This window comes from Polypterus senegalus, chromosome 10 (genome assembly GCF_016835505.1).
Source record: "Polypterus senegalus isolate Bchr_013 chromosome 10, ASM1683550v1, whole genome shotgun sequence".
Classification (NCBI taxonomy): Eukaryota; Metazoa; Chordata; class Cladistia; order Polypteriformes; family Polypteridae; genus Polypterus; species Polypterus senegalus.
In genome coordinates this window covers 10,438,092-10,465,819 of record NC_053163.1, presented here as the reverse complement: position 1 = coordinate 10,465,819, position 27,728 = coordinate 10,438,092, and the positions used below count along the sequence as shown (strand labels likewise).

Below are 27,728 nucleotides of genomic sequence, written 5' to 3'. Positions count from 1 at the left end.
ACAGTGTGAAAAGCACTCACCCAGCTACTTAAATTGGCCTTAAGTCATCAAGTCTTTTACAGATCTGCTCCTGTGCTGCTTCTTGCTTTGCCTTCTTGTGTTTAGGATCTTATCTAATATTTTGCCTTTTGCATTTAGTTGTGGGCGGCACGGTGGCGCAGTGGGTAGCACTGCTGCCTCGCAGTTAGTAGACCTGGGTTCGCTTCCCAGATCCTCCCTGAATAGAGTTTGCATGTTCTTCCCATGTCTGCGTGGGTTTCCTCCGGGTACTCTAGTTTCCTCCCACAGTCCAAAGACATGCAGGTTAGGTGCATTGGTGATTCTAAATTGTCCCTAGTGTGTGCTTGGTGTGTGGGTATGTGTGTGTGCCCTGGTAAGTGATTAAAATTAAATTGATCTAAAATCAATGAGAAAGGAGAGTGAGATGCACACAAAGCATCTTGGCCATGGATAGAAGTCAGCATTGAGGACTAAAGCTTTGTCTTGTCTATGATTGACTGTCTTGAACAAGTTCATTTACCCTAACTAACCCTACTGACTACTCACATTTGCATCTGTTTGTTGATTCCTAGGCATTGGTGGCCTCCCACTTGTATCAAATGTGAAAGTGACCTCACACTTAGAGATTGGACACCCGTGTACTTTAAGCTGCAATGTGACAGAGTTCTACTTCAGTTGCACACCTCAGATAAAGTGGATCCAGAAGAGGATTAGCACCGATGAGATTGTCGCCCATGGAGAAGAATATTGGGAACCAGTAGAATCCTTTTCTGGTCCCTTTAAGAAAGTTAACAGCATCTCATATTTGGTGGCCCAGGCTGTCTTCGTTCCTACAAGAGCCAATATCCAGGATATGGACTTCATCTGTAGAGTCGAACACCCGCTGCTGAGCACACCTATCGAGCGACACACTCGACAGCTCAGCGCAATTGGTACGGTTTGTGTTAATCCTGCTACTCTAGAAGTTGATAACTTGAGCTTCTGACTAACCTCTCCTCTATGTCTTTTAGTATACTTTTTACTTTCTCGTATATGAAGTATAGGGAAAGTATTGTGATCGTCCAAAAATTCAACCTTGAGATTTTGATGAATCTCGACATTTTAGACCTCCCTGAGTCCAATCTACTTTCTCGTAGGGAAAGTATTGTAATCATCCAAAAATTCAAAATTCTGAGCCCGAGAATACTATTTCTGGAATTATGTCTCTGTCTGTGTGTGTGTATGTAAACACAATGACTTGAGTACGCATTCACTTAGGTCAACCAAATTTTGCTTACAAGTATCAGGTACAAAACGTTGATTTCTATCAACTTTTGAGCTATTTCCGCAAACCGGAATGGTACTTTTTTATTCATGCAGTTTCAGGGTCTGATTGATTCAACTTTACTTTTATAATAATTGTTCAATATATTATTTATTTGATTGGATTTGTTGTTGATGGTTCTTTAATGTACATAATATAAAAATATAATCATTGTCTTGTTTTTACTCCTCAAATATCCATCCCCATATCTGAGTATACAAGAAAGTCGAGGGGAGACCACTCCCGATTTCTTTTAGAAGATTCTAACTATATTGTTTCAATTGGCTTGAAATTTTGCAATAGTGTATTTGATATCCGCTCTCCATTTTCCTTGAAAAGAGTTTAAAAAAATCCTTCCTTTCCCTCAATTGACCAACATCTTTACCCCTGAGTAATTATCATTTATTCTGGAGAGAGGGATGCATCAGTGAAATCAAGTTATTCAATTATTCCACTTCACTTACATTGTAATGAATTTGAGATGTTTTCTTATTCGAAGTTGACTGCCCTTTACTGCAAAAGGTGCTAAATATAATTTTTGCAGTAATATGCCCAAAAACAGGAATGTGCATTAAGTTAATAAAATTTTATTTCATTGCTACACAGAAATAAAGCAGATTTCGCAAATAAAGGTTGCTATGAAGCTGCTCGGTCAGAACCAGGGGTCCCAGAGAGAAACAATTATATTGTACTCTATATGGCCCACAGAGAGATGTTGTTCACATTCCTCCTCCTACTAAATACAGAGACTAAAGGGATGAAGGGCATTCTCACGCCAGGCCAGAGTGGTAACATATAATTTGAAATAGACCCCTTTACCTTAAGGAGATTATTTTTTGCCCCAGATGCCATCCAGAAATTCTCTTAAATGACCCTTGGCCACTGGGGAGCTTAATCTCTGGATCAATGCATGTCCATCATCCAACAAGAGGACTTTATTCTATAGAAAATTTTATGAACTATGGTTTTCTTCTGTGAAGGGTAGCCAATCAGGGAATAAGACTTTGTAACGAGAAGTATCCAATCAGAGAAGGGCCACGTAATAAGCCTGAGCCAATCAAAATCGAGATTAGAGTCTGCATTTTGAAAACTCTCAGGTTGCAACCCTCGACACAGCAATGTTGAGCTGGAGTTTTCAGAAATCTACAGCTCTGAGGAGCATCAGTTTTTAAATGAAAATGTAATAGTGGGTACCGCTTTACGGAGAGTGAATCGTGCACAACAAATGAAAAATATTTCATTGTCACTTGATAAAGTCTTCTACAATTTGGGAATGATGATTAATCGACTTTCAAGCAAAAAAGTGAAAAGTCAAGCAAAATGACACCTTTTATTGGCTAACTAAATATATTACAATATGAAGGGTCCTGAGTTGCCTTTAAAGTTTGCATATTGTAATCTTTTTAGTTAGCCAATAAAAGGTGTCATTTTCTTGACTTTTTACTACATTCATAATGGCTAACACGGTACAACAACCTAGTACTACAAGCAAAAAAGAAAAATGAAAAAGTCCACTCCAACATTTTCTCTTCTCTCACGGGAACTTTCATCCTCTCTGGTGTCTGTAAAGCATTTTTTGACACACTCTAAATTATGCAATACAACAAACCTGATGAGTTCTAAATGACAGAAGAGTGGTGCCCCCTACACTTTGCTGTGGTATTTTCTCCCTGCTTAATGTCTGTTTTTCAAAATCTTCATGACAAATTCTTTCTTGTGCTCTCTTTGCAGGGTCTATATGTAAACCCAAAGTCTCCAAGCTGAAGATTATGTTACTTTCAAAGACCTACATGCTGACCTGCACCATTTCTGACTTTTACCCCATGGACATCAAGGTGACTTGGTGGGTTCAGGAGAAAGACACAGAAGCGATTCTTATTGAAAATGGTCCAAAGTGGAAAATAAAGGTCTTAAATGAGACCCCTTATCGCAAGCCTAACAACCTTTACACACTCATCGCTCAGGCAGAGTTCACCCCCCACATTTTCAATCTGACAGAACACAAAATAATCTGCAGGGTGGAGCATGAATCGATAAATGAGTATGTGGAAAGAACATCCGATATTCTGAACGGTATGTGTCTCTTTACATTAAATATATTTTTGAACAAAGATAAATATGTGTATGGTATGTCGACTGAGAAAAGTTAGAAAAATGGTTGAATAGCCCATGAATTCCTAATATTTTAATATGAAAGCTGTTCTCATTCTGCAGTGATCTAATTGTTGCTAAATCAGGATTGTAATGATTGTAATGATTCGTAAATAGAGCAGTGCTTTTACTTAGAAATATTTTGTCTGGTGCCCAGTTATTCTGGTAGAAAACTGAAATTGTGTGCCATGCCCTGACCCTAACCCTAACCCTCTTCCCAACTCCTTTAGTCTATTATTAGTGGCAACATAGTTTATATGTTGTAATTCTGTAAGCAGAAACAGACAGAATGTGGTAAAGTGTTGGGGACCAGCCGGGTACCCAATTTAATAATGAAGGTGAAACTAAAAGGAACAATCAAAAATGTAGACTGTTTTGGGTTCATGTAGCTTCTTGCTCAAAAGTTTCTACTTCATGAATTTCTCCTCTCAACATGAGTGAAGTCCAAAATGAGCAGCGATTTCGGACACTACGGTTGTTTAACCTCTGTAACAAAGGCGCTATATAGGCGCCTGACCCGACGCAGAAAGACACGGAGGCACGTATAAAAACACAAAGACTTTATTTTTCTCTTCAACTGTGGAACACGTCTTCCCCGTGCCACACAGCCCAAACACAGTCCCAAAGCACAACACACTTTTCTTCCTCTACCACCACTCCTCCACAAGCGTAGTCCTCCTCCTCCCGACCCTGGCTCCCTAAGTGGTGGTGGCTGACCCTTTTTATAACCCACCAGGAAGTGTTCCAGGTGCTTGACCACCTGGTCCTAATTGCACCTCCTGGTGGGGCTGAAGATTCATCCAGCCAGGCTGCTGAGTCCGTGCAGCTCCCCCTAGCGGCCATCCGAACCTTCAACCAGGCTGTGGAGGACTCCATCTCCCATGGAGCCCTGCGGGTGGTTGGGGAATCACCGTCAGCCATGTAGGCTGCCACCAAGTGTCCTGGGGGAGGTACTGGACTGCCCATGGTGGCTCCCCTGGAACATAAGCAGCAGGGGCATCCCTGCCAGGCATGGGACCCGGCCATCCTTCACACCTCCTTACTGTTATGTTTACCCTCGGGTGAGTGAGCCAAAAAATGTTGATTTTTTTTTTCAACAAGAAAAAATGTTATTATGTGTTGCAGAAGCACGTAAATGTCACATTGTCAACATAAATACAGTAGGGAAGGCATGATGAGTGTCCACTGCTGTAGTGATGCAGATTTAGCACATGTCCTTCGAGAGATGTGTTTTTAGACAGTCAGCAACGTACAGCCTGTCATTGCAGTTGGAACAGTAGTAACGTGTTTTTTGTGCAGTTTTTTCATATTTTTTTCTGTTGCTTCTGCTTCTGAGTACAGAATGTTTGTGCCTAAACTGCGTGTTCGATGTACACATTGTGTTATTTTAGGCTACCACACTGCAAGGCTTAATTCCCTGTCAGAAACATTGACAGTTGTTGCACTGTGAACATTGCTTAGGGGGCAAACGTCTTTCTTGTCCTTCCTCTTGATCACAGTCATTTTGCCTTTTTGCCATGATGGTACTTGCACCTCAGTAATCCCGTAAATGGGGTCGAATTCGCCAGGCATATCGCGGGGGTTTGGTCGTACAGTGCAATATGCATCAGTTTCACGATTCGTGTCAACGTCTGAAGACCAATTCAGATTGTCATCACTATCGCTTGGTTCAACTATAGGGAGTTCCTCTTAAAGTACGATGAGGAGCCCGGCACACACGAAAATCTCCTACTCTTAGGAGAAATAGTTCTGGAGCTCAGCCAGAAGTGTCAAAAAGAAGAAATCTAAAGCCACATCATAACAGAACACAGACTGAGTTTGGAGGAGACTCTGGGGTAAAGGAGTTAGAGGCCAAGGTTGTGAAAGAGCGAGTGAGAGATGGGAAGCAAGAAAGGTAGCATCTTACAGGGAAGTGGGAGCGTCGCTGAGTCACTCCACTCAATAGACACGAGGGTCCTAAACCATTTAGACAGGTCCAGAGTGGAAGCAGGATTTTATTTATCATTAATTTACTTTGTAGTTTGTGCTCTCATCATTTTCTCAATCTAGATATTTTCCTTGGTCTCAAAAAATATTTTGTTCTGGAGATTATGATGACCAAGGAATTTGCTGGTAATATATATATATATATTTTTTTTTTAAATTTGAATCATTTTTGACATCACTAACATGAAATTGTGTTATCCTGCACCACTAAGTAAGCTCGTTGTTCAGAAGGTGTGGGTCATTTGCTGGATGCCTGTCCCCAGGGTCATCAGATGTGTGACGCTTTATAAACTGGAATTTTCGATAGCCTGGTATGATTTCATATATGTTTTTTGTACCTTTTTATTATTACATTATCAACAGCCAATATATGAAATATATCAAGTATATCAAGGATTCAAATTTAAAGTCCATTTTGGGGTTTCTTGCTTCTGTCAAAAGCTCCATTTTCTTTTCATTTTTCCAGTGATGCCATTTTCGTTTTTTCTACTGGTAACTTTGTCTTGAGACATTTTTGTTCCACTCATTGACACAACTCATTGTGCCGATATGTGGTGTCATTCAAGTGATGTTATAAATCTTGCCCACATTAATCCCTCAGACTTCAAGCCTGATGGATGCATCTCCTACTTGCTTTGCTAAAAAGGTTGCTTTTCATCTTCTTCCAGTGAACCACTAACTTTCATATTTTGCTCACAATCTTGTTTTGGTGAAAAGGTCGGTTTGGACTTCTGGTATGGACCTTGGCCTGTCCCCAAACTCCATACCTCTTGGTCATAATCATCTTCTTTACCTTTGTCTCTTTTATGTCAGATTAAATAGCTTCAGTGTCCAAGTTTACGGAGACCTCTAAAATCTGTCACTTTGTGAAATTCGAGAGAGTGGGATTATTTTGGCAATGATTTCTCTTCCGTATAACAAGTACGATTTTGTTTCACGTTTTGTGTTTTTGTTAGTAATCTTCTTGTCTCTCTGGTCTGACCACAGTTTGCCTTATCATTTTTGTCCACCATCTCCTGACTTCCTTTCTCTATAAAAGCAGTTGTCTCTCAGTGTAGCCATTACACCTTCTGTGGATTTTTGCTTTGTGTATTTGACTTTGTCTCATTGTCGTCATGTTGGGTGGAGAGTGCTGTCTCCTGTTATTAACATTATCACTTAAATGCTATTGCTAGAAAATTCATATTTTTCTTAGTAATTTTTCCTTCATGCACATTTCTCTTAGATATACAGTGAACCCTCGTTTATCACAGTTAATCCGTTCCAGACTCTACCGTGATAAATGTATTTTCGCGAAGTAGGATTCTTTATTTATAAATCGAATATTTTCCCAGTTAGAGTATAGAAAACCTGTTTACGACCTTCTAAATACGTTTTTTAACATTATTAGAGCCCTCTAGACATGAAATAACACCCTTTAGTCACCATTACACTCGTATTACCCAATATATTAGACAAAATAAGAGAAAATAAGACATATTAGATGTTACAAATATCATATTACGGCGACCGACTTTTATCCTCAATTTTTGTGCGCTCCATGTGTACATCAGGCATGTAAATGTAGAGAATGAGAACATCAAAGTGCCCATTCATAACATCTCCCGAAAACCTAAGTTTTTTTTTTTATCCCCTCAAGTGCCTATCCAAAGTCGTACAATGTCAGCCCGAATCTGTACCGCTAAATACGGAGTTTCATGCACTAAATAAGCAATAGATGACAATAAGCAGCACCATCTCCCCTGATATTTACTACGTGGTGAGGCATTTGTACTTAGGGTTGCCACCCGTCCTTTAAAATACGGAATCGTCCCGTATTTGAGAATGAAATTGCGCGTCCCGTTTTGAATCAATACGGGACGGGTTTTGTCCCGTATTTTTTTATCATTTTTTTTACAGCAGCGTCTCATGCAAATCATCCCACACGCATTTTATGAAGATGCCTCCTTTCCTACTTTTGATTGGGTAATACATGATGTCATCGTTAGTTTGATTGGTCTTTTTAACTGTCCAGTGAGGAGGGCGGGTCTTTTAAGTAGAGTCTGCAAAGTGTTGGCAGAGCGTAATATTAAAAAAAATGGCAGATGCTTCTCCAGGTAACCCCCGCGTCTTAAAGTTTCAGAGCTTAAACGCAAGCGGCTGCAAAAATACCGCAGAGAGAGAGAGAGGCTGCAGAGTGTTAGCGGAAATTGTTATCGAGCCAACTGCACAATTTAGTCGGAGAGCGTTCTCTGTGATAGGGTTGCCACCCGTCCTTTAAAATACGGAATCGTCCCGTATTTGAGAATGAAATTGCGCGTCCCTTATTTTTTTGTATTAAAAGTGGTAACCCTATTTGTACTCCATCAACATTAATTATTTCCAGAGACATAATTTTGTCTATTTTTCCAGCGCATCGCGCACAAAAGCAAGGGAACGAGAGCACTAGAACTCTGCTCACATCGCGTCGCTTGGTACCGACTTTTATCCTCAGTTTTTGTGCGCTCCATGTGTATATCAGAAATGTAAATGTAGAGAATGAGAACATCAAAGTGCCCATTCATAACATCTCCCGAAAACCTGAGTTTTTTTTATCCCCTCAAGTGCCTGTCCAAAGTCGTACAATGTCAGCCCGAATCTGTACCGCTAAAGACGGAGTTTCATGCACTAAATAAGCTATAGATGAGAATAAGCAGCACCATCTCCTCTGATATTTACTACGCGGTGAGGCATTTGTACTCCATCAACATTAATTATTTCCAGAGACATAATTTGGTCTATTTTTCCAGCGCATCGCGCACAAAAGCAAGGGAACGATGACCGCACCAGAACTCTGCTCACATCGTGTCGCTTCGTACCTCAAGCCGCAAGTAGTAAGTCTGTAATAAGCTACGCTTTGCACTCACGGGACGGAAGGACAATACAGAACGCTTTTTTATAGTAGATTATTATACTGTACATTTAATTGCACACAACCACTAACCTATGAAGGCACGACCTCAGTAGGAGAGTCTTCAGAGGTGGTGCAGTATGTTCAGCAGGTGCGTTGTTGTCTTCAGTGAAGAAGTACTTGGAGTAGGCAGTGGGTGTCTGGGTGCGCGGCTGAAGAACATCTTGATAGGCAGTTGCTGGCGCTGTCTTTTCATATGCGTGAGGAGGCTTTTGTAAGGTATTGCCATCTTTAATCATATCCAAGAGATTCACCTTCTCTTGGATAGTAAGCATCTTCCTCCGGCGCATAGTTTTATTATCAGAAGGCTTAGAAAAAGCAGCACGTTTAGGAGCCATCGTAGGGCTTAGATAAAAGTTCTCAGAAAGCGCATGCGTAGTGGCATAAGCGTGTATGAGAAAAAAAATCGCGATAGAGTGAAGCCGCAAAAGTCGAAGCGTGATATAGCGAGGGATCACTGTATTAGTTTTTTTGTTTTGTATTTGGTTAGATAATTTTCTACACTCATTTAATCATTCTCATAGAGCTAATAAGTTCCGAATGCCTTTGTAATAAAATAACACTTTTTTTTTTTCTTTAGCTTCCAGTGAGTTTGCAGACTTTCAAGCACATTATGAAACGGTCATTAGTTACTCTTTACCCTGAGGAGACCACCCAGGCAGCAGAGAATTATGACCATGAATGACCCAACCTACAAGGGAAGTGAAAGTGGTATGGAATCGAGGCTATGGAACGAACGGACTTGTGACTTTGAGATACAAGAAGGTGGTGGATTTTGTTTGAAAGAGCTTACAACTTGTTGGGTCAGTGAATGGACAAGAATTCATTGTGGCATTGGCGTCCAAAAGCTGCAAGTGTGGCGATGGAGGGCTGACTCAGCAACATTGCACTGTGGCAAACACCTTGTAAAAATCCTCTTTGGGAGTCAGCAAAGGATGTCTGAAAGCTCAGTGATGTGGATCAGGTGACGCCACAAGGGCAATCACATACTGGTTCAGTGGCAGACCGCCGTGCAAGGAATTGGAGAGAAGAACCAAGTTGAGGAGAGTCAGTCAGGTGGAAACAAGAGAAAAAGTCAAAGGCAAAAGAGTCACTAGTATGTATGAAATGAGCCTCTTTGTGAGAGCTAGATGAAATTCTGGAAGTGCATCAGATGATTCATCTAGGATCATGCCATTGAAGAACACTTTATGGTAGGACACCCCATGAAAGCTGCTACAACACACAACAATCTGGAGGTATCGTTAAATGGATTAGGCACTTCATATCGATGTCAGGCACCACTCGGCTTGCTGAATGGGAAGTTTTATCTGTGATGTCAGAAGTGTTTATGTAATTTGTATGAGCTTCAATAATCAAATCAGGGACACCATGCACTCTATGAGCCATCCCCCTAGAAATAAAAGCCTGAACTTGAACTGGAAGGCATGCCATTCAGATACAAAACTTGGGGTGGGCTGGAGGACTGAGTTATAGCTAAACAGGACTGGTCACTAAATCAGGAGATTGAACTACAACCCCTCCATTGGTCCTTGAGGTAAACAAGAAACTAAGGAACTGTCATAAGTTTGGTTTCATTCCCCATACACCCCTCTTTCTGTCAGCCATTTACCATCCCGAGGGGGCCATTCCTCTTGGCAGCCATATTGAGACAGGTCATGCTGCCTGTTTCTGCCACCCCATATAAAGGCCATGTGAGAGCAAACTGCACGTGGGACTAGAGACCCATCAACATAATAAGACAGAGAGCCTCCTGGTAGTCTATTAGGTTGTATTACCGATACCAAAACTCATTGTATTTGTTGTACTATTTTGAGGAATATTATTTATAATTTATGAATAAATGGGTGACTTTCTCTCCTGCCTGATCTGGTTCTCTATATAATTGTCTGGGGTTACAGATGTAAATGAAGGGGAGGGGGGTACTGGACTACAATACCTGACAGTGTGGTAAGAGTATGGAATTTGAGGCATTTTGCAAAGGTCTCCATAATAAAGATTATAAAGGGGGATGCATTGATCCCAGGACCCCACCACAACAAAACAAATGTGTTGAGCACTATAACCTTATACACGCAAGTCAAGTTTATCCTCATGTGTTTCTAGCAAAATTAAATTTTTACTTGCATGTCTCCTAAGAACAGTTGACAAAAATACAATACAAAAAAATAGATAAATAGTATAGATGTGGATAACGTTTTTGATACTCCTCAACAAGGAAAGAAGAATCCACCATTGTCTCTGAAATAACTTGAACCTGATAGAAGTCATTGGCACTCATCATTGTTTATTCCATATTTAACAAAATTCAGACTTTGCTTTAGAGTTCTGATTCTACAGAATATTTCTAATAATAACACAAAGGAAATGGTATGGACAACAAATGATGGGACCTTTAACCTAATATTTTGTTCCACAACTTTTAGAGCTGGCAGTCCCTGCAAACAAGTGATTCCTAGAACTCTCTGTGAGACTCCTGCTCCTGTCCACAGGTCGTTTGGCCCACTCGTCCTGAGCAAACTACTCCAGGTGGGTCAGGTTTGAAGTGGGTCTTCTCCAGACTGCACGTTTCATTTCTTTCTTTAGATGTTCCATAGAACTCAAATCAGGGTTTCTTGATGGCCACTTCAGAACAGTCCAATGTTTTGTTTTTAGCCATTCTTGGATGTTTTCAGCTGTGTGTTTCAGCTCCTTATCCTGTTGGAGGATCCATGACCTGCGATTATTGAGACAGAGCTTTCTGCCACTGGGCAGTACATCTCACTCAAGAATGTCTTAAGATTTCATTGTTCCCTTCATAGACTGAAGGCACCCTGTGCCAAACACAGCAAAGCAGCCCTAAAACATAAGCGAGTCTCCTCCACGTTTCACAGTAGGTCTGGTGTTCTTTATTTTGACACCTTGATTTCTTCATCTGTGAACATGGGGCTGATGTTACTTGCTAAAATGCTCCAGTTTTGTCTCACCTCACCAAAGGACATTCTCCAAGAAGCATTAAGAAGTTAATATGCATTTGAGCTTATTCCAATCTGGCATTTCTTTCGACAGTGGTGTCCTTCTGAGTCTCATTTCACTGAGCCCATTGCCACTCAGAAAGTCATGGATATTGTAATCAGACAATGATGGACCCTGACCTTGGAGATCAGCTTGTATCTCTTTGGAAGCTGTCTTTGGCTTTTTGTCTGTCAATCTCAATATCCTTCTACCCATTCTAAGGTCAATTTTCCTCTTGGGTAGTTGTCTACAGTCTCATGAACATTAAACTTCCTCATAATATTTGGCATTGTTGTCACAGGATAATCAAGCTGCTTGGAGATGGACTTCTAGCCTTTATGTTTCACATGATTGTCTGTCATTGTCCTTCTGATCTCCTCTGACAACTCTCTATTTTGCTTTCTCTGGTCCATGTTCAGTGTGGGACACATGGTGGCACCAAACAGCAAAGTGACGACTTTTCTCCATTCCAATCAGCTGAATGACTGATTGCACAATTGGAGAATTGTGTGATATGAAACTGAGAAAACAGCCAGTTTTAAAAAATCACTCGGATCCAATTCTTTAGATATTTTCTATGGGGAACTAACAAGTGTGTCCAGGCCAATTTGTAGAACAAGCAGTACCTGATCTTTTTTCACAAAAGGCATTCATGTATACAGGGGACAAATTAATCTCTTTTCAGGGGGCATACAAGATTTTTTTCAAGGGGACCAACAAATTTGTCCATATCTGTAAATTTCTCAAACTCACAAACATGAGAAAGGTAATCAGTTCCATGTACTTTGACAAATTCAATCTGTACTTCACACTTTTGGTGCCAAATCTGCATTAAATGTTCAACAATATATTTGTGTTTTTACTAAGGTACACTGCTATAGACAGATCCACTGCAAGCTTTTAAATTCAGTTTCTTGATACTTCATTTCTTTTATTCAAGATATTATTTTCAACAACAGTTCCTTATAATACGGAGAGTGTTAAGGGCCTTGTGTCCAGTATTTGTGTCCTTCTGGTTTAGTCACATATAAGAGGACCACTTCTTGCAGATCCAGTATAGATCCTGATCACAGTTCAAACTTTGTATTTTCTTTCCAGTCAGACAGGCACAGCTTCCTTGCCCTATCAAATCAGAACTGAAGATAGAGGATTGAGGATTAATGGGAAGGAGAAGACAGAATATAAGAGATTTAATGATGATCAGGACTCCACAGTTAGCTGGCAAGGAGAGCTATAAAAAATGTATAAGTTTAAATATCTAGGATCAGTGGTAGTCCAAGATGAAAAACTGGATCCCAAGATAACCCACAGAGTGTAGTGTGGATGGAACAATTAGAAGAAGGTATCAGGAGTATTGTGTGATCAAAGAATTAAGGCAATATAAGGTTTATAAGATAGTGTTAAGACCAGCAATGGTGTATGGAGCTTAGACAATGACAGTAAAGGGGGCACAGGAGAATATGGATATTAGATATGGCAGAAATGAGAAGGTTGAGATGGACATGTGGAGTTACAAAATAGGACAGAATAAGGAATGAGGCAATCAGAGGTACAACAGAAGTGAGAGGGAAATCTAAGAAAGGACAGGAAAGTAAGCTGAAGTGGTATGGACATGTGATGAGGGGAGACAATGAAGATGTGGGCAAAAGATGGATGGGAATGGAAGTACGGGGAAAGAGAAACTGAGACAGAAAAAGGGGGAGGTGGGTGGATCAAGTAAAAGAAGATCTGAAGGAAAAGAGTCTGACTAGGAAGAAGGTGAAAGACTGAGCTGTATGGAGAAGGCTGACCCCACACAAGTAGGAAAAGGTGAAGAGGAAGAAAGTGTTTTTAAACTATATTCAAACTATAATATCTATCTATCTATTGTCACACACGTGCTATTGGGAGACATCTAGAGGGCCTGAGTGATAGTAGTTCCATGCCAAACCAGAGGGTGGCCAGGTTCACGGACTTTCTCTCTCATTTTTCTGCAGACCATTCACTAGGAATCCCACACAGTTCCAGTGTCATTTATGACTTCACTTCCAGTGCCAATCATGATGTCACTTCCGGTTCCTGGACCACCGATGTCATCACTTCCTGTCCAGATGACATAATTTCCGGTTATGTCCCGATGACATCACTTCCTGTCATGGCCTTTCAAGCCTGAATACAACTCATTTAAACAACCCTGTTTGTAGCCAAGGCACAATATACTGGTGGCTGCCCCAAAGCTTTATGATGTCTTCTTGTTATTCTTGTGACACTATCTATCTATTTTGGTGCCGTTGGATCAGGACCACAATGCACTCTTTTGTATGCTTTTGGACCACTGTGCACTCTTCCTGTTGCAGCTTTACTAACTAACAAAAGCTGGGTAAGATTTCATATTCAAATATGGAATTGGAGACAGAGAACTAGAAAAAGTAAAGGCATAGTCAGAAAGAGATGTAGATGTTGGTATAGGAATATACATATGCTATGACACAAGGGTCATATAAGGTTTAAAGAAGGCCAAAAGCACAGGAGGAATGAAACCTGAGCTGAAACCAAAGCATCAAGGTTGAAGAATGGGTCAGTGGAAGGAAGCTGCTTAAGTGTTACCTCAAACGTAAATGGGGAGCCTGGATGTAGTCTGTGTGCACCATGAGAGCACAGCTAACGGTTGTAACAGACGGGCCGCTTTAGACAAAGCCTCTCACCTTGTAGAATTGAAAGCCCGTCCATCAATCCACTTCCAGTCCACTTTTCTTCTCAGTCCAATCCAGAAAGATAAATGAACTCTACACTGATGACGGAGAAGTTCCTGCAGGAAAAGCAGCCTGGTTAATTGTGAAATGGCTGTTGGTGGTCTTTTTGCCAGATAAACAAACCTGCATGTCTTTGAGATGTGGAAGGAAAAATGGAATAGCAGGAAGAAAACCAATGCAAATATACAGATAAGGACTGACTGAACACCACAATCAAATCCAGGGTGCTGGATCTGTAGGCCAGTAGTGTTAACTACTCTACTACCTGGATTTATTACACTTAAAGTTACTTGCCTACGTATGGTGGATTGACGCCTCTCTTCACGATTTACTTCCAGCTGTTCATTAATGCTGTGTATAACCAATCAGTTTGGTAGTGCAATTTATTATTATTTATTAATCTCTGGAACTTAAAATAATCATTATAAGGTATGCTATCACAGGATGAAAAGCATGCAAGCATAAAAAACAAACAATTGTCCTGAGTGTCTGTCACACTGCTGTCTCTCGACTTACCAGTTCCTCTTGGTCTTCCATCATGATGAGCTGAGCTCCTTGTGACATGCAATCCTCTGCACTTGTGTTCCACGTGGTTTTGTTTGTTGAAATGTAGTAACACTTGTCTTTGTAACGCACCCACCACTCGGGACAGGGGTTTGCTGGGATTTAAATAAAAAGCAGTTACGGAAAATCTGAATATAGACAATACAGTATGCTGTATGTATCAAGCTTGATGATAATGCAGAACCACAGTGCATTAAATTCAGGATCCAGGCTGTCTATGGTGTCTTGCCAAGCCTTTCAAACCTCCATGCCTGGGGTCAAGAATGATACCCTAAAATGCCCATTCTGTTCAGGAAGATCTCACTGGTGCACATCCTCAGAAGCTGCCCTAAAGCCATAGGGGAAGGTTGGCACCGTTGGCACCGTGACCATGTACTGAATGCAAGTGGCGAAGAGCACTGCAACGGACATTACCACCGGCAAACAACGTGGCCAGAAGGCCCACCTTCTTTGCCAGAGCTGGGGTACAACCCAAACGTTGACTTAGATCGTCATCATCACCCTCAGTTCTGCTCAACACCACATCAAACTGCCAGTTTCAAGTTGACCTGGGAAAGCGGCTGAAGTATCCCACCCACATAACAACAACTCCACTGAGGCCAAATGTGGTCCTTCCTTCCGTGTCCTCAAAGCAGGCCATTCTAAATCAGATGACAATTTCCTGGGAGGACCGCATTGAGGAGGTGAATTACTGAAAAACGGTCAAATGCCAGAAGCTGGTGGAACAGAGCCAGAGGCAAGAAGAAGAAGAAGAAGAGGAAGGCATTGCATTTATATAACACTCCCTAAGGCACTCAGAGTGCTTTACATAGAGATGGGGTGCCACGTCAACCATCACTAAAGGGCAGCATCCACCTGGTCATTATGCGCCAGTATGCTCATCACACTTTAGCTATTAGCTGCTTTATTTACAGGTGCTCCCATAAAATAACAGCACCAAACAAAACAAGACAATATTTACATGATATACAGTATCTAACTACTATATTGTAACATTATCATACCTCCCACATTGTGTGTTACCTCTCACTAAAAATCTCCATTCTTTCACCAAGCAGTTCTTTATATACCTCTGTCTCAACCCTGTTAGGAAATTAATCAATCAATCAAGACAAAACAAATCCCCCCATCAACCCTCGCACCCCCCTAGTCAGACTTCTCAGCTTCTAACTAAAACTGTATAGAAAGGCTTTGCTGACCTGAAGGCAGAACCAAAATGCACCGGGAGACAACCATTGAGGTTTTAGTAAGTAAAAGGAGGAAAGAAAACTGTGACTTACTCTTTAGTGCCATAACAGCAATGGCAGCGGCTGCTGCCAATAGGAGGCACACAAAAATAACAATAAGAATACAAACAGACCATCTGCGTCGCATTTCTGTGGGACGAGAAAAAATAAATGCAAAAATAACAAATGAATGTGTAGCAAACATAGCAGATACATATATCTCATAAAAAATAAACTTAACAACACATAGACAGACAGATAGATAGATAGATAGATAGATAGATAGATAGATAGATAGATAGATAGATAGATAGATAGATAGATAGATAGATGGCGCTATCGTCCTCTTGAACCCTTAGATAATACGTCAGACACCAGGTAAAAGTCCAATAAGTTGACTTTTTATTACTACAAAGTGCACAAAGCACCCTCCTCTCCACAATACTCATAAATAATTCACAATAATTAATGAACACTCCACCACTCCCAGATGTGTTGCCACCCTTTCACCCAGCTCAGCTCCTCGTTTTCGGATTTCCCACAGTCCTTTATAGTCCTTGACCCGGAAGTGTTTCGCTCTCTCTCTGTCCATGTGACTAGGAACACTTCCGGGTCAGATAAAAACTCCTTTTTCTTCAACCCGGAAGCACGTCATTCCTCTTCTCCATGTTACTTGGACGTACTTCTGGGGCATAGGGCAAATAGTCACTGTTCCTCCTTGCAGCGCCTTCTAGCGGCCCACGTGGTTGTAAAGGAAAACTCCAATGTCCATAATTCCCTGCTGGCATTCGGGGCACCTCCATGCTGCAGGGAGGGCTACACCTGGCGGCCTGGGGGTATTGTCAGGGATGAACGGCGGGCCATATATCACAATAGATAGATAGATATTTATTTTAGTATAATAGGCAGGATAACATTGTTAGATAGATAGATAGATAGATAGATAGATAGATAGATAGATAGATAGATAGATAGATAGATAGATAGATAGATAGAAATTAATTTTAGTATAGTAGGCAGGATAACAGATAGATAACACACCAGAGGGTGGCAGAGTACACTGACCCTTTCTCTTTTTTATCACAGCATAAAAACTCACTTGATCCGAGATTGTGCTCTATCTTAGTAGGTAGGAAAGGGTTTTATGAAAAGGACTGAGAGATAAAGACCTTTCTAAAATTTGTGTGGATTCAAGCATGAAAATACACTCATGGAGAAAAAAATCAGATTTTTAAAACCTGGCCTATGCACATATATACTGTACACAATTTAGCCTTTATAAAATGACAATCACTTGTAAATGTGAGTTTGTGAATGTACCTTGACGCTACTCCGCCTCATACAATATGTAATCATGACGCTGCAGACGTTTATTGGCTCTTAGGGCAGCCTCACTCCTGACATGTCGAGACCCTGTCTGTCCCCTGCACTCCTCAATTAAATGCCCAAGGTCATGTGTGGCATTAGAGCATCTTTCTGCATTTCTGGGGCCAGGAAAGGCATAAGGCACCAGCGTTGGAGTGAGTACTCACTATTACCTGGCACATGGTAACATGATTGCTGTTAGAACAAATAGCAAAGAACATATGAAACACTGAGGTCAGCCAAAGCTATTTTGCCTCAAAATAAACGTATCATGGAATGACCAAGGGCCACAGAAACGTGATGTTTGTCAACGTCATCCTAACAACACATATGACCACAGCTGGCACCACCATCGAATTAGGCTTTTACCTATAGGGCACAGATCATAATTGGGAGAAAAACTGTGCCGCATGGGTTAGCTACCGAACACTTGGTTGGCACACTTATAAGCCTGGTGTATGGCACAAAATGAAATAGCATTGGCACAGGATATGACTTTGCGTTAATATAATGGAACAGATTACAGTTAAGAAAAGTAACATCACTCTCGCTATATGGCCTTATTGCAATATAAGTGCAATAAAGAGACTTGAATACTTTAGGAGACACTGCTGCAAACTTCCATTTTATGATGACAAAAATATGTCAAGTGTTAATAATAATAATAATAATAATAATAATAATAATAATAATAATAATGCATTTTATTTATAGGGCACTTTACATTAGCAGTAAATCTCAAAGTGCAACATAACAAGATTAAATAAAGGCAAGGCAAGATAAAAACAGAGATAAAACAACAATAATTATAGCATTCTTGTTAATAAGCTTTCCTAAATAGAAAAGTCTTTAGCTGTTTTTTAAAATGGCCCACAATCTGCTGTGTTCTTAGGCTCTCTGGTAGGCCATTCCAGAGCTGTAGAGCAGCGGCTGCAAAGGCTCGGTCTCCCATTATATGAAGTTTGGTCACAGGGGGGGCGAAGGCAGTAGGTATTTATAAAATGGAGGTCTCTGGTAGTGGATTGTAATAGAAGGAGCTCTTTGAGATATTGTGGAGCATTTCCATGGATACACTGGTGAGTAAACAAACAGAGTTTGAAATCGATACGGAGATGGATAGGGAGCCAATGAAGTGACCGAAGGATTGGTGAGATATGTTCATATTTCCGCACCCTCATCAGGATTCTTGCAGCACTATTTTGAATTTGTTGGAGCTTAGTGTTAATGTTTGTTTGACCCTAAGTGCCAATGTTTGTAAACCCATACCTTGCGAAAAACTGAATGCAGCACCTCCTCAATTAGTCACCGACTTTCAGCACTGCGAAATATTCCTGACCTATTGGCCAGTCAGTCCTTTGAGAAGTGACACCAAGTCACTTAAACTGACGAAAAAACAAAAATGTTCTGTGAAATATTGGCCAGTTTCACTTCATGCCACTAGATGGTGCTGTTTATCTGTTGATGTTTTTTTTTTTCCTTTTTCACCCTATTGCTTGAGTTCATTGCTTGTTATCAGTGTGGAGATCACTGAACCAAGCACTGAAAATGTAGGAACCTTTTTTTTTTGTTATTTAGAGATATTCATCTGTGTAAAATTTATTTTCAAAACATAAAAAGTTCCTCAGTGAAAATACTTAGCAACGGAAATTCAATCTGTACATCATGTTATCATGGGTGTCATCAGTGATGTGCGGTGAAGTTCAAGGCTGGTGACTCCTTCAGAGTCAGATTTACAGATATATGAACCCAAAGAGTAGCTTATTCACTATTCAGTTGGCAGAATGCACATTGACTTCTGTTTATGTTTCGTATCTCATTAGCATTCTTTACACACACATAGGTAAGGTGCATATTTGGCTAATAAAGAACGTTAAACTGTGCATCCGGAAAATATTCACAGCGCATCACTTTGTCCACATTTTGTTATGTTACAGCCTTATTCCAAAATGGATTAAATTCATTTTTTTCCTCAGAATTCTACACACAACACCCCATAATGACAATGTGAAAAAAGTTTACTTGAGATTTTGACAAATTTATTAAAAATAAAAAAATTGAGAAAGCACATGTACATTAGTATTCACAGCCTTTGCCATGAAGCTCCAAATTGAGCTCAGGTGCATCCTGTTTCCCCTGATCATCCTTGAGATGTTTCTGCAGCTTAATTGGAGTCCACCTGTGGTCAATTCAGTTGACTGGACATGATTTGGAAAGGCACACACCTGTCTATAGAAGGTCCCACAGTTGACAGTTCATATCAGAGCACAAACCAAGCATGAAGTCAAAGGAATTGTCTGTAGACCTCCGAGACAGGATTGTCTCGAGGCACAAATCTGGGGAAGGTTACAGAAAACTTTCTGCTGCTTTGAAGGTCCCAATTAGCACAGTGGCCTCCATCATCCGTAAGTGGAAGAAGTTCGAAACTACCAGGACTCTTCCTAGAGCTGGCCGGCCATCTAAACTGAGCGATCGGGGGAGAAGGGCCTTAGTCAGGGAGGTGACCAAGAACCCAATGGTCACTCTGTCAGAGCTCCAGAGGTCCTCTGTGGAGAGAGGAGAACCTTCTGGAAGGACAGCCATCTCTTCAGCAATCCAACAATCAGGCTTGTATGGTAGAGTGGCCAGACGGAAGCCACTCCTTAGTAAAAGGCACATGGCAGCCCGCCTGGAGTTTGCCAAAAGGCACCTGAAGGACTCTCAGACCATAAGAAACAAAATTCTCTGGTCTGATGAGACAAAGATTGAACTCTTTAGTGTGAATGCCAGGCGTCACGTTTGGAGGAAACCAGGCACCGCTCATCACCAGGCCAATACCATCCCTACAGTGAAGCATGGTGGTGGCAGCATCATGCTGTGGGGATGTTTTTCAGCGGCAGGAACTGGGAGACTAGTCAGGATAAAGGGAAAGATGACTGCAGCAATGTACAGAGACATCCTGGATGAAAACCTGCTCCAGAGCTCTCTTGACCCGAGACTGGGGAGACAGTTCATCTTTCAGCAGGACAACGACCCTAAGCACACAGCCAAGATATCAAAGGAGTGGCTTCAGGACAACTCTGTGAATGTCCTCGAGTGGCCCAGTCAGAGCCCAGACTTGAATCTGATTGAACATCTCTGGAGAGATCTTAAAATGGCTGTACACTGATGCTTCCCTTCCAACCTGATGAAGCTTGAGAGGTGCTGCAAAGAGGAATGGGCGAAACTGGCCAAGGATAGATGTGCCAAGCTTGTGGCATCATATTCAAAAATACTTGAGGGTGGAATTGCTGACAAAGGTGCATCGACAAAGTATTGAGTAAAGGCTGTGAATAATTATGTACATGGGATTTCTCAGTTTTTTTATTTTTAATAAATTTGCCAAAACCTCAAGTAAACTTTTTTCATGTTGTCATTATGGGGTGTTGTGTGTAGAATTTTTTTAGAAGTTTTTAATTCTGATGCTTTAATCAATTTTAATAGACTGCTCAGCAAAAGGATAACAAGAAAAAGAAAATATTTTATTTAAAGTAAAAATTTTGTTTTAAATTTTGGATTGTTTTTTTTCTTAGTCTGATCCCATTTTTTTTATAAAATTGAATACCGTTTATGGTCTTACCTTTTATTTGTAAACTAGCAAAATACCCGCGCTTCGCAGCAGAGAAGTAGTGTGTTAAAGAAGTAATGAAAAAGTAAAGGAAACATTTTGAAAATAACGTAACATGATTGTCAATGTAATTGTTTTGTCACTGTTATGAGTGTTTCTGTCATATATATATATATATATATATATATATATATATATATATATATATATATATATATATACACACACACACACACATATAAACATATATATATACATATCCATACATATATACATATAAACATATACACATATATATATATACACATCCACATATATATATACATATCTACCTATATACATATACACACACACACATATATATATATATATATACAGTGGTGTGAAAAACTATTTGCCCCCTTCCTGATTTCTTATTCTTTTGCATGTTTGTCACACAAAATGTTTCTGATCATCAAACACATTTAACCATTAGTCAAATATAACACAAGTAAACACAAAATGCAGTTTTTAAATGATGGTTTTATTATTTAGGGAGAAAAAATCCAAACCTACATGGCCCTGTGTGAAAAAGTAATTGCCCCCTGAACCTAATAACTGGTTGGGCCACCCTTAGCAGCAATAACTGCAATCAAGCCTTTGCGATAACTTGCAATGAGTCTTTTACAGCACTCTGGAGGAATTTTGGCCCACTCATCTTTGCAGAATTGTTGTAATTCAGCTTTATTTGAGGGTTTTCTAGCATGAGCCGCCTTTTTAGTGTCATGCCATAGCATCTCAATTGGATTCAGGTCAGGACTTTGACTAGGCTACTCCAAAGTCTTCATTTTGTTTTTCTTCAGCCATTCAGAGGTGGATTTGCTGGTGTGTTTTGGGTCATTGTCCTGTTGCAGCACCCAAGATCGCTTCAGCTTGAGTTGACGAACAGATGGCCGGACATTCTCCTTCAGGATTTTTGGTAGACAGTAGAATTCATGGTTCCATCTATCACAGCAAGCCTTCCAGGTCCTGAAGCAGCAAAACAACCCCACACCATTACACTACCACCACCATATTTTACTGTTGGTATGATGTTCTTTTTCTGAAATGCTGTGTTCCTTTTACGCCAGATGTAACGGGACATTTGCCTTCCAAAAGTTCAACTTTTGTCTCATCAGTCCACAAGGTATTTTCCCAAAAGTCTTGGCAATCATTGAGATGTTTCTTAGCAAAATTGAGACGAGCCCTAATGTTCTTTTGCTTAACAGTGGTTTGCGTCTTGGAAATCTGCCATGCAGGCCGTTTTGCCCAGTCTCTTTCTTATGGTGGAGTCGTGAACACTGACCTTAATTGAGGCAAGTGAGGCCTGCAGTTCTTTAGACGTTGTCCTGGCGTCTTTTGTGACCTCTCGGATGAGTCGTCTCTGCGCTCTTGGGGTAATTTTGGTCGGCCGGCCACTCCTGGGAAGGTTCATCACTGTTCCATATTTTTGCCATTTGTGGATAATGGCTCTCACTGTGGTTCGCTGGAGTCCCAAAGCTTTAGAAATGGCTTTATAACCTTTACCAGACTGATAGATCTCAGTTACTTCTGTTCTCATTTGTTCCTGAATTTCTTTGGATCTTGGCATGATGTCTAGCTTTTGAGGTGCTTTTGGTCTACTTCTCTGTGTCAGGCAGCTCCTATTTAAGTGATTTCTTGATTGAAATAGGTGTGGCAGTAATCAGGCCTGGAGGTGGCTACAGAAATTGAACACAGGTGTGATACACGACAGTTAGGTTATTTTTTAACAAGGGGGCAATTACTTTTTCACACAGGGCCATGTAGGTTTGGATTTTTATTCTCCTTAAATAATAAAAACCATCATTTAAAAACTTTATTTTGTGTTTACTTGTGTTATATTTGACTAATGATTAAATGTGTTTGATGATCAGAAACATTTTGTGTGACAAACATGCAAAAGAATAAGAAATCAGGAAGGGGGCAAATAGTTTTTCACACCACTGTATACACACATATATACACTCTTTGGGGTGCGAGCAACTGTTGCTGGGGGTGCCAGAATCCATGAAGGAAGAAAAATGAAAAACATTATTTGTACAAAATCTTAATTTATTTATCCATTCCTATCCATTAAATAATTAAATGGGCAGGCTATTTCGTATCAGTGCAATACGCTGCTTGTTAAAACGGATGACTCCCGCTCTTACGTGCAAGTCTGCGTGGATATTATGAACTATCGTTTCTGTTCAAGTTCTATTTAAATTTTAAATAGAAGGAATTTTTATTTAGTCGACAGAATATTATTTCGGAATAAATCAACTCAAACCTTAAATAACTTATAATATTTTGCTCTCCATAAAAATATATCCTGTCTAAATTATACAAGTTAGAAATAAAGCAAACGTTAAAAGAACAAACATTAAAATTTCTTTACTCTTATGTAATTTTATATAAAAAAAAACTTAAATTTTAAATATCCCAAAAGATTTTGCTCTCCATAAAAATATATCCTGTCAAAATTATACAAATTAAAATATGAACATGCTGCATAACAAAACCTGGAAAACCTGGAAATATAAATAAAATGTGTTCTTTTCAGCAATAACAAATCAAATCATTCAGTTGTCTTTGCTCTTATGTCATTTTATAAGAGCTGGAAGCGTGGCATTTTTTTTTGGCAACAAGTTCGTTTCTGTTTGGTGTGAGGTTCTGTGTTGATGCGACTCCTGTGTGCTGTTTTGTTAGTCTTCATGACTGAGAAGAGCTTCTCACACAGATATGTGCTACCAAACATGCACAAGGTTCGAGCTGCATGTAAACGGAGCTGGAGCATTTGTGCAGGAATGAAGTGAATAAACTGTGCGGGCCGTGCAGTATCGTACTTTGCCTTCAGTGTGCCATTACACTGCAGCTCAATCACCTCCATCTGAATTTGCAGAGGTGCAGTTTCCACATCGAAGGCAAATGGGTTGCGAAACAACTCAAAATTCTTTTTTTGTTCTTCAAAGTCACCAAAGCGCCATGCGAACTCAGTGCGCAGTGCGCTCAGTTTATCAGCAAAGTGCGTATTTGGGAACACTGTAGTGCCAACTTGGTTCAACATTACTTGGCAACAGGGAAAGTGGGGCAAGTTGCACTGGTGCATTTGTGTCTCCCATAAAAGTAGCTTCACTTGAAATCACTTTGTGATTTTGCACGGGTTAAAACGTCTGCTGAAGTGTCAGATTCCTCTTTAACTCTTCTGCTTTCTGTATCTTGTGCATTGCATTCAGGTCTTTCAGGTTATCTTGATGTTTTGTCTCATAGTGCCATCTTAGATTAAATTCTGTAATTACAGCCACATTAGCTCCACAAATGAGACACACGGGTTTACCGGCAATGTCAGTAAACATATACTCAGCCTCCCATCGGTTTTTAAAGGCTCTATGTTCAGAATCACCTTTTCTCTTCGGCATCGTGTGGGCTAGCTTCGCAATAACTTGCAGCATCATAAGCTAGACTTGATTAACGCGGTAAGTGTTCGGCAAGGCAGCTGAAGCGCTGCATTATGGGATCTGTAGTTTATTGTGTTACCAGCGCTTCATATCCCCGGGCCATTAATAACAATAATACAGTATATAAAATGATCTCGCGGGCGGATATAATTACACGCCGGGCCGGATGTGGCCCGTGGGCCTTGAGTTTGACACATATGGACTAAATAGAACTTGAAAAGAAATATTTTTTCGAATGTGATCATGCAATTCAGATCGAGTTGACGCGCACTACAGTACATCGAGCCCGCGTGCTATTGTGGTTTTGCCTGTGTGCCTCAATAAGTTACTCTCTCCTCGCTCTTACCTTTTTACCGTTCATCTAATGAATACACAGAGTATGGCTTTACCAAAACAATCATTGATCGCGAATAAAGTATCCATTATTCATGAAGCTTCAATTGGTGATCTGTCTTTCTGCGTTAACAGCATATGTTTTCATACATCTCAAACCAAGGGGATGCGAGGCTAAAAAGAATCAAGAAGCACGCGTACATGCTTAGTGCATCCCCTCTCGGGAATCAAACTTTGGACGTCGGCGCTAGAGGCGAAGGCTCTACTATTGCGCCACGGCGTGTGGTTTGTCTATTTGAGCGTAGCAGTGTAATTCGGTTTTTGTTCAGCACTCTTTGGAACTGTTGCTTTTTGTCTACGCACTGCGTCAGTTCACGTGAGCCGCCGAATATGGTTTTATATGTCACTCGCTCGCTCGCTTCTAATTGTTTTGCTGCCTTCTTAATTATATAATGCATGTTTTCTTCAGCGCTTTTTGTAGCTCTTCCTGGTTTTCTACGTAATGCGTGATGATGTCACACGAAACTCCGCCCCCCACGGCTTTCGAGCTCAACTCCATTACAGTAAATGGAGAAAAATAGCTTCTAGTTATGACCATTATGCATAGAATTTCGAAATGAAACCTGCCCAACTTTTGTAAGGAAGCTGTAAGGAATGAGCCTGCCAAATTTCAGCCTTTTACCTACATGGGAAGTTGGAGAATTAGTGATGAGTCAGTGAGTCAGTCAGTCAGTCAGTGAGTCAGTCAGTCAGTCAGTGAGGGCTTTGCCTTTTATTAGTATAGATGAAGTCTATGCTCCTATCCTTCTCCACGAAAATCTGTGCTCCCTTCTGTGTGACACGGTACTGTCTGCCTCACCTTGCACCTTTTCACTGAGGTTTTATGTCCAATCAGCAGCACTAAATATGTCACACATATTCAATAAAGATATTAGCCAGATGGTGGAAAGTCAGGGTGTACAATAAATGTGTCTGCAAACCTTATATTGGTGACATACAGAGAAACAGCAACAGGTACGCACCAATCGCACGCAACAACCCAGTGTGAGGGAAAGCGTAGTCTGAGGTGAGGTGAGGTGGGGCTTGTCTCTGCCTCACCTCTTGTTTCTCCCTTTTATTTAAACAGGAAATGCGCCAATTCAACAATTTTGATCATAAAAATAATCAAAATGATCAGAATCATACAAAAAACGAATTTATAGCACATACCAGTGGACAAATTTACTTTATGCTATCATTATTAGTTTTTTACATTTCATGATGATGTAACCTGCCTCCCCTGACCGCATACATATGGGTCAGACTTGCCATAAATACGCGTGTACTTCCTCATCCAGTTTTCTTTTACAAGTCCTAATGTTTGTGTGGGAAGTAGCATACTCGCATTTTCGAGCCTTGTTTTGTGAATTTGCAACTTTATACTGCTTTATACAAGCTGGGTTCAAAACAACAAAGCGTTTAGCTGATCTTTCGTCAATCCTAATCACTAATCCACAGTTCAGAAACTTCAATCAGAGCATTAATAATTCACTAAGAACAGAAACAAAAATGATAGCATGATTCGTTCCTTTGGAGTTCATATCAAGTCAAATCAAGACATGTTGGGAAGCCTACACTGGTACAGCACATTGCCACACCCACTACATGACAAAACAACTCAGGATCCAGTTTGCAACCCTCCAGGCAGACATGCGGACCAGTCCCACCCTCCGGAAATGACCTTCTATCTGCCGCAGCCAGGTGTTACGTGGGAAATCCCTTGGCCTGGTCCAGCTACTCGGGTCCCCAACAATGAGGCCAGATCACCCTCGTAACGTGCCACATGGCCGTAGTGCCATAACTGATAGAGACAAAGTATCCAGTTTTCGTCTCAGGTCATTGGATAGCGTCTATGTCTCGCAACCATATAGCAAGACAGGAAACACCAGGACTCAAAAGACTTGGACCTTCGTCTTTTTGCAGAGATATCGGGAGTGCCACACACCCCTTTTCAGCAACCTCATGACCCCCCATGCTCTCCCAATCCATCTACAGACTTCATAGGAAGAGTCACCAGAGACATGAATGTCACTGTCGAGGTAAGCAAACCTCTCAACAGGGTCACCTCTCTCTCTGCAAACAGACACACTGCTGATGGCCGTGCACAAGAGGTCATTAAAGGCCTGGATGTTGGTTTTTATCCAGGATACTCACAAGCCCAGACACTCAGACTCTTCGCTCAGTCTCTCGAGCGCCCCGATCAGAGCCTCCATTGACTCATAAATCACAGCATCGTCAGCAAAGTCAAGATCAGTGAATCTTTCTTCACCAACAGATGCCCCACAACTGCTGGTTCCCACAACCCTGCCCAACACCCAGTCCATACAAGCACTGAACAGAGTAGGTGCAAAATACCATCAAAATACCGTTACGTATTATGACGTCAGCCATTGTGCTTGTGGGAGAATCTCCATAGCAACAGGAAGTGCAAACTCAGAATATGGTGACGGCTGTGCAAAATCAAAATGTAAAATCACGAAAATAAAAAGTAAACTTTTAAGTAAAGAGATATAAAAAGACATCACAAATAAATTCTACAGGCTTACAAAACAGTGGAAAAGATATAAATAATGTATGCAAAGAAAAAATAAAATTGTGACAGAGGGAGGAAAACCAATATGTGTTAAGACCAAAGTGTGGGTGTATATTTATTTCTTAATTTATTTGAAGAGCTTCTGTAAGGAGATGTCAAGAAAAATGAAACCTTTTATTGGTTAACTAAAAAGATTACAATATTTTGCTCAACTTCTCATTACATCCATAATCGGTACAGCACCTTAATACTAAAGAGAGTCTGTAAAGAGCCACATTTTCCCCTGAGGACAAATAAAGTTCAATCTCATTTCATCTAATTTTATCTAATCTGTCTAATCTGATCTAAAACTGCAGCAGCAGTCGTGGCTTGCGTGGATTCTGCTCGTTCTGTCCCGGTCGGTGCGGTCACAATTGCATAGCGTCTGTTATTCTACTTTAATTTATTAGACTCGGGCTGCATTTAGACAAGCTAGAGGAAGCCGTAGAGACTCCATTTGTCAAGTGTTAAGAGA

The 27,728-nt window shown here is 40.6% G+C and overlaps 2 protein-coding genes across 3 annotated transcripts in view; one reads left to right on the top strand and one right to left on the bottom strand.

Moving 5' to 3' along the window:
- The first annotated feature begins 538 nt into the window (after positions 1-538).
- LOC120536702 (patr class II histocompatibility antigen, DO beta chain-like) lies at positions 539-10,225 on the top strand. Its single transcript, XM_039765148.1, has 3 exons — positions 539-932; positions 3,035-3,376; positions 8,950-10,225. The coding sequence occupies exons 1-3, from the start codon at positions 854-856 to the stop codon at positions 9,012-9,014; spliced, it is 486 nt and encodes a 161-aa protein (XP_039621082.1). The 5' UTR covers positions 539-853; the 3' UTR covers positions 9,015-10,225.
- Positions 10,226-10,646: 421 nt separating this feature from the next.
- LOC120536699 (killer cell lectin-like receptor subfamily B member 1B allele B) overlaps positions 10,647-27,728 on the bottom strand; it is a 29,124-nt gene continuing 12,042 nt past the window's right edge. For both annotated transcript variants that reach the window (XM_039765145.1, XM_039765146.1), the window contains exons 2-5: positions 15,940-16,035; positions 14,612-14,754; positions 14,048-14,151; positions 10,647-12,499 (exon numbers count right to left, since the gene is read on the bottom strand). In XM_039765145.1, the coding sequence (XP_039621079.1) occupies positions 12,385-12,499; positions 14,048-14,151; positions 14,612-14,754; positions 15,940-16,035 (458 nt within the window). In that variant the 3' untranslated portion in view covers positions 10,647-12,384. The remainder of the gene's footprint in view (positions 12,500-14,047; positions 14,152-14,611; positions 14,755-15,939; positions 16,036-27,728) is intronic.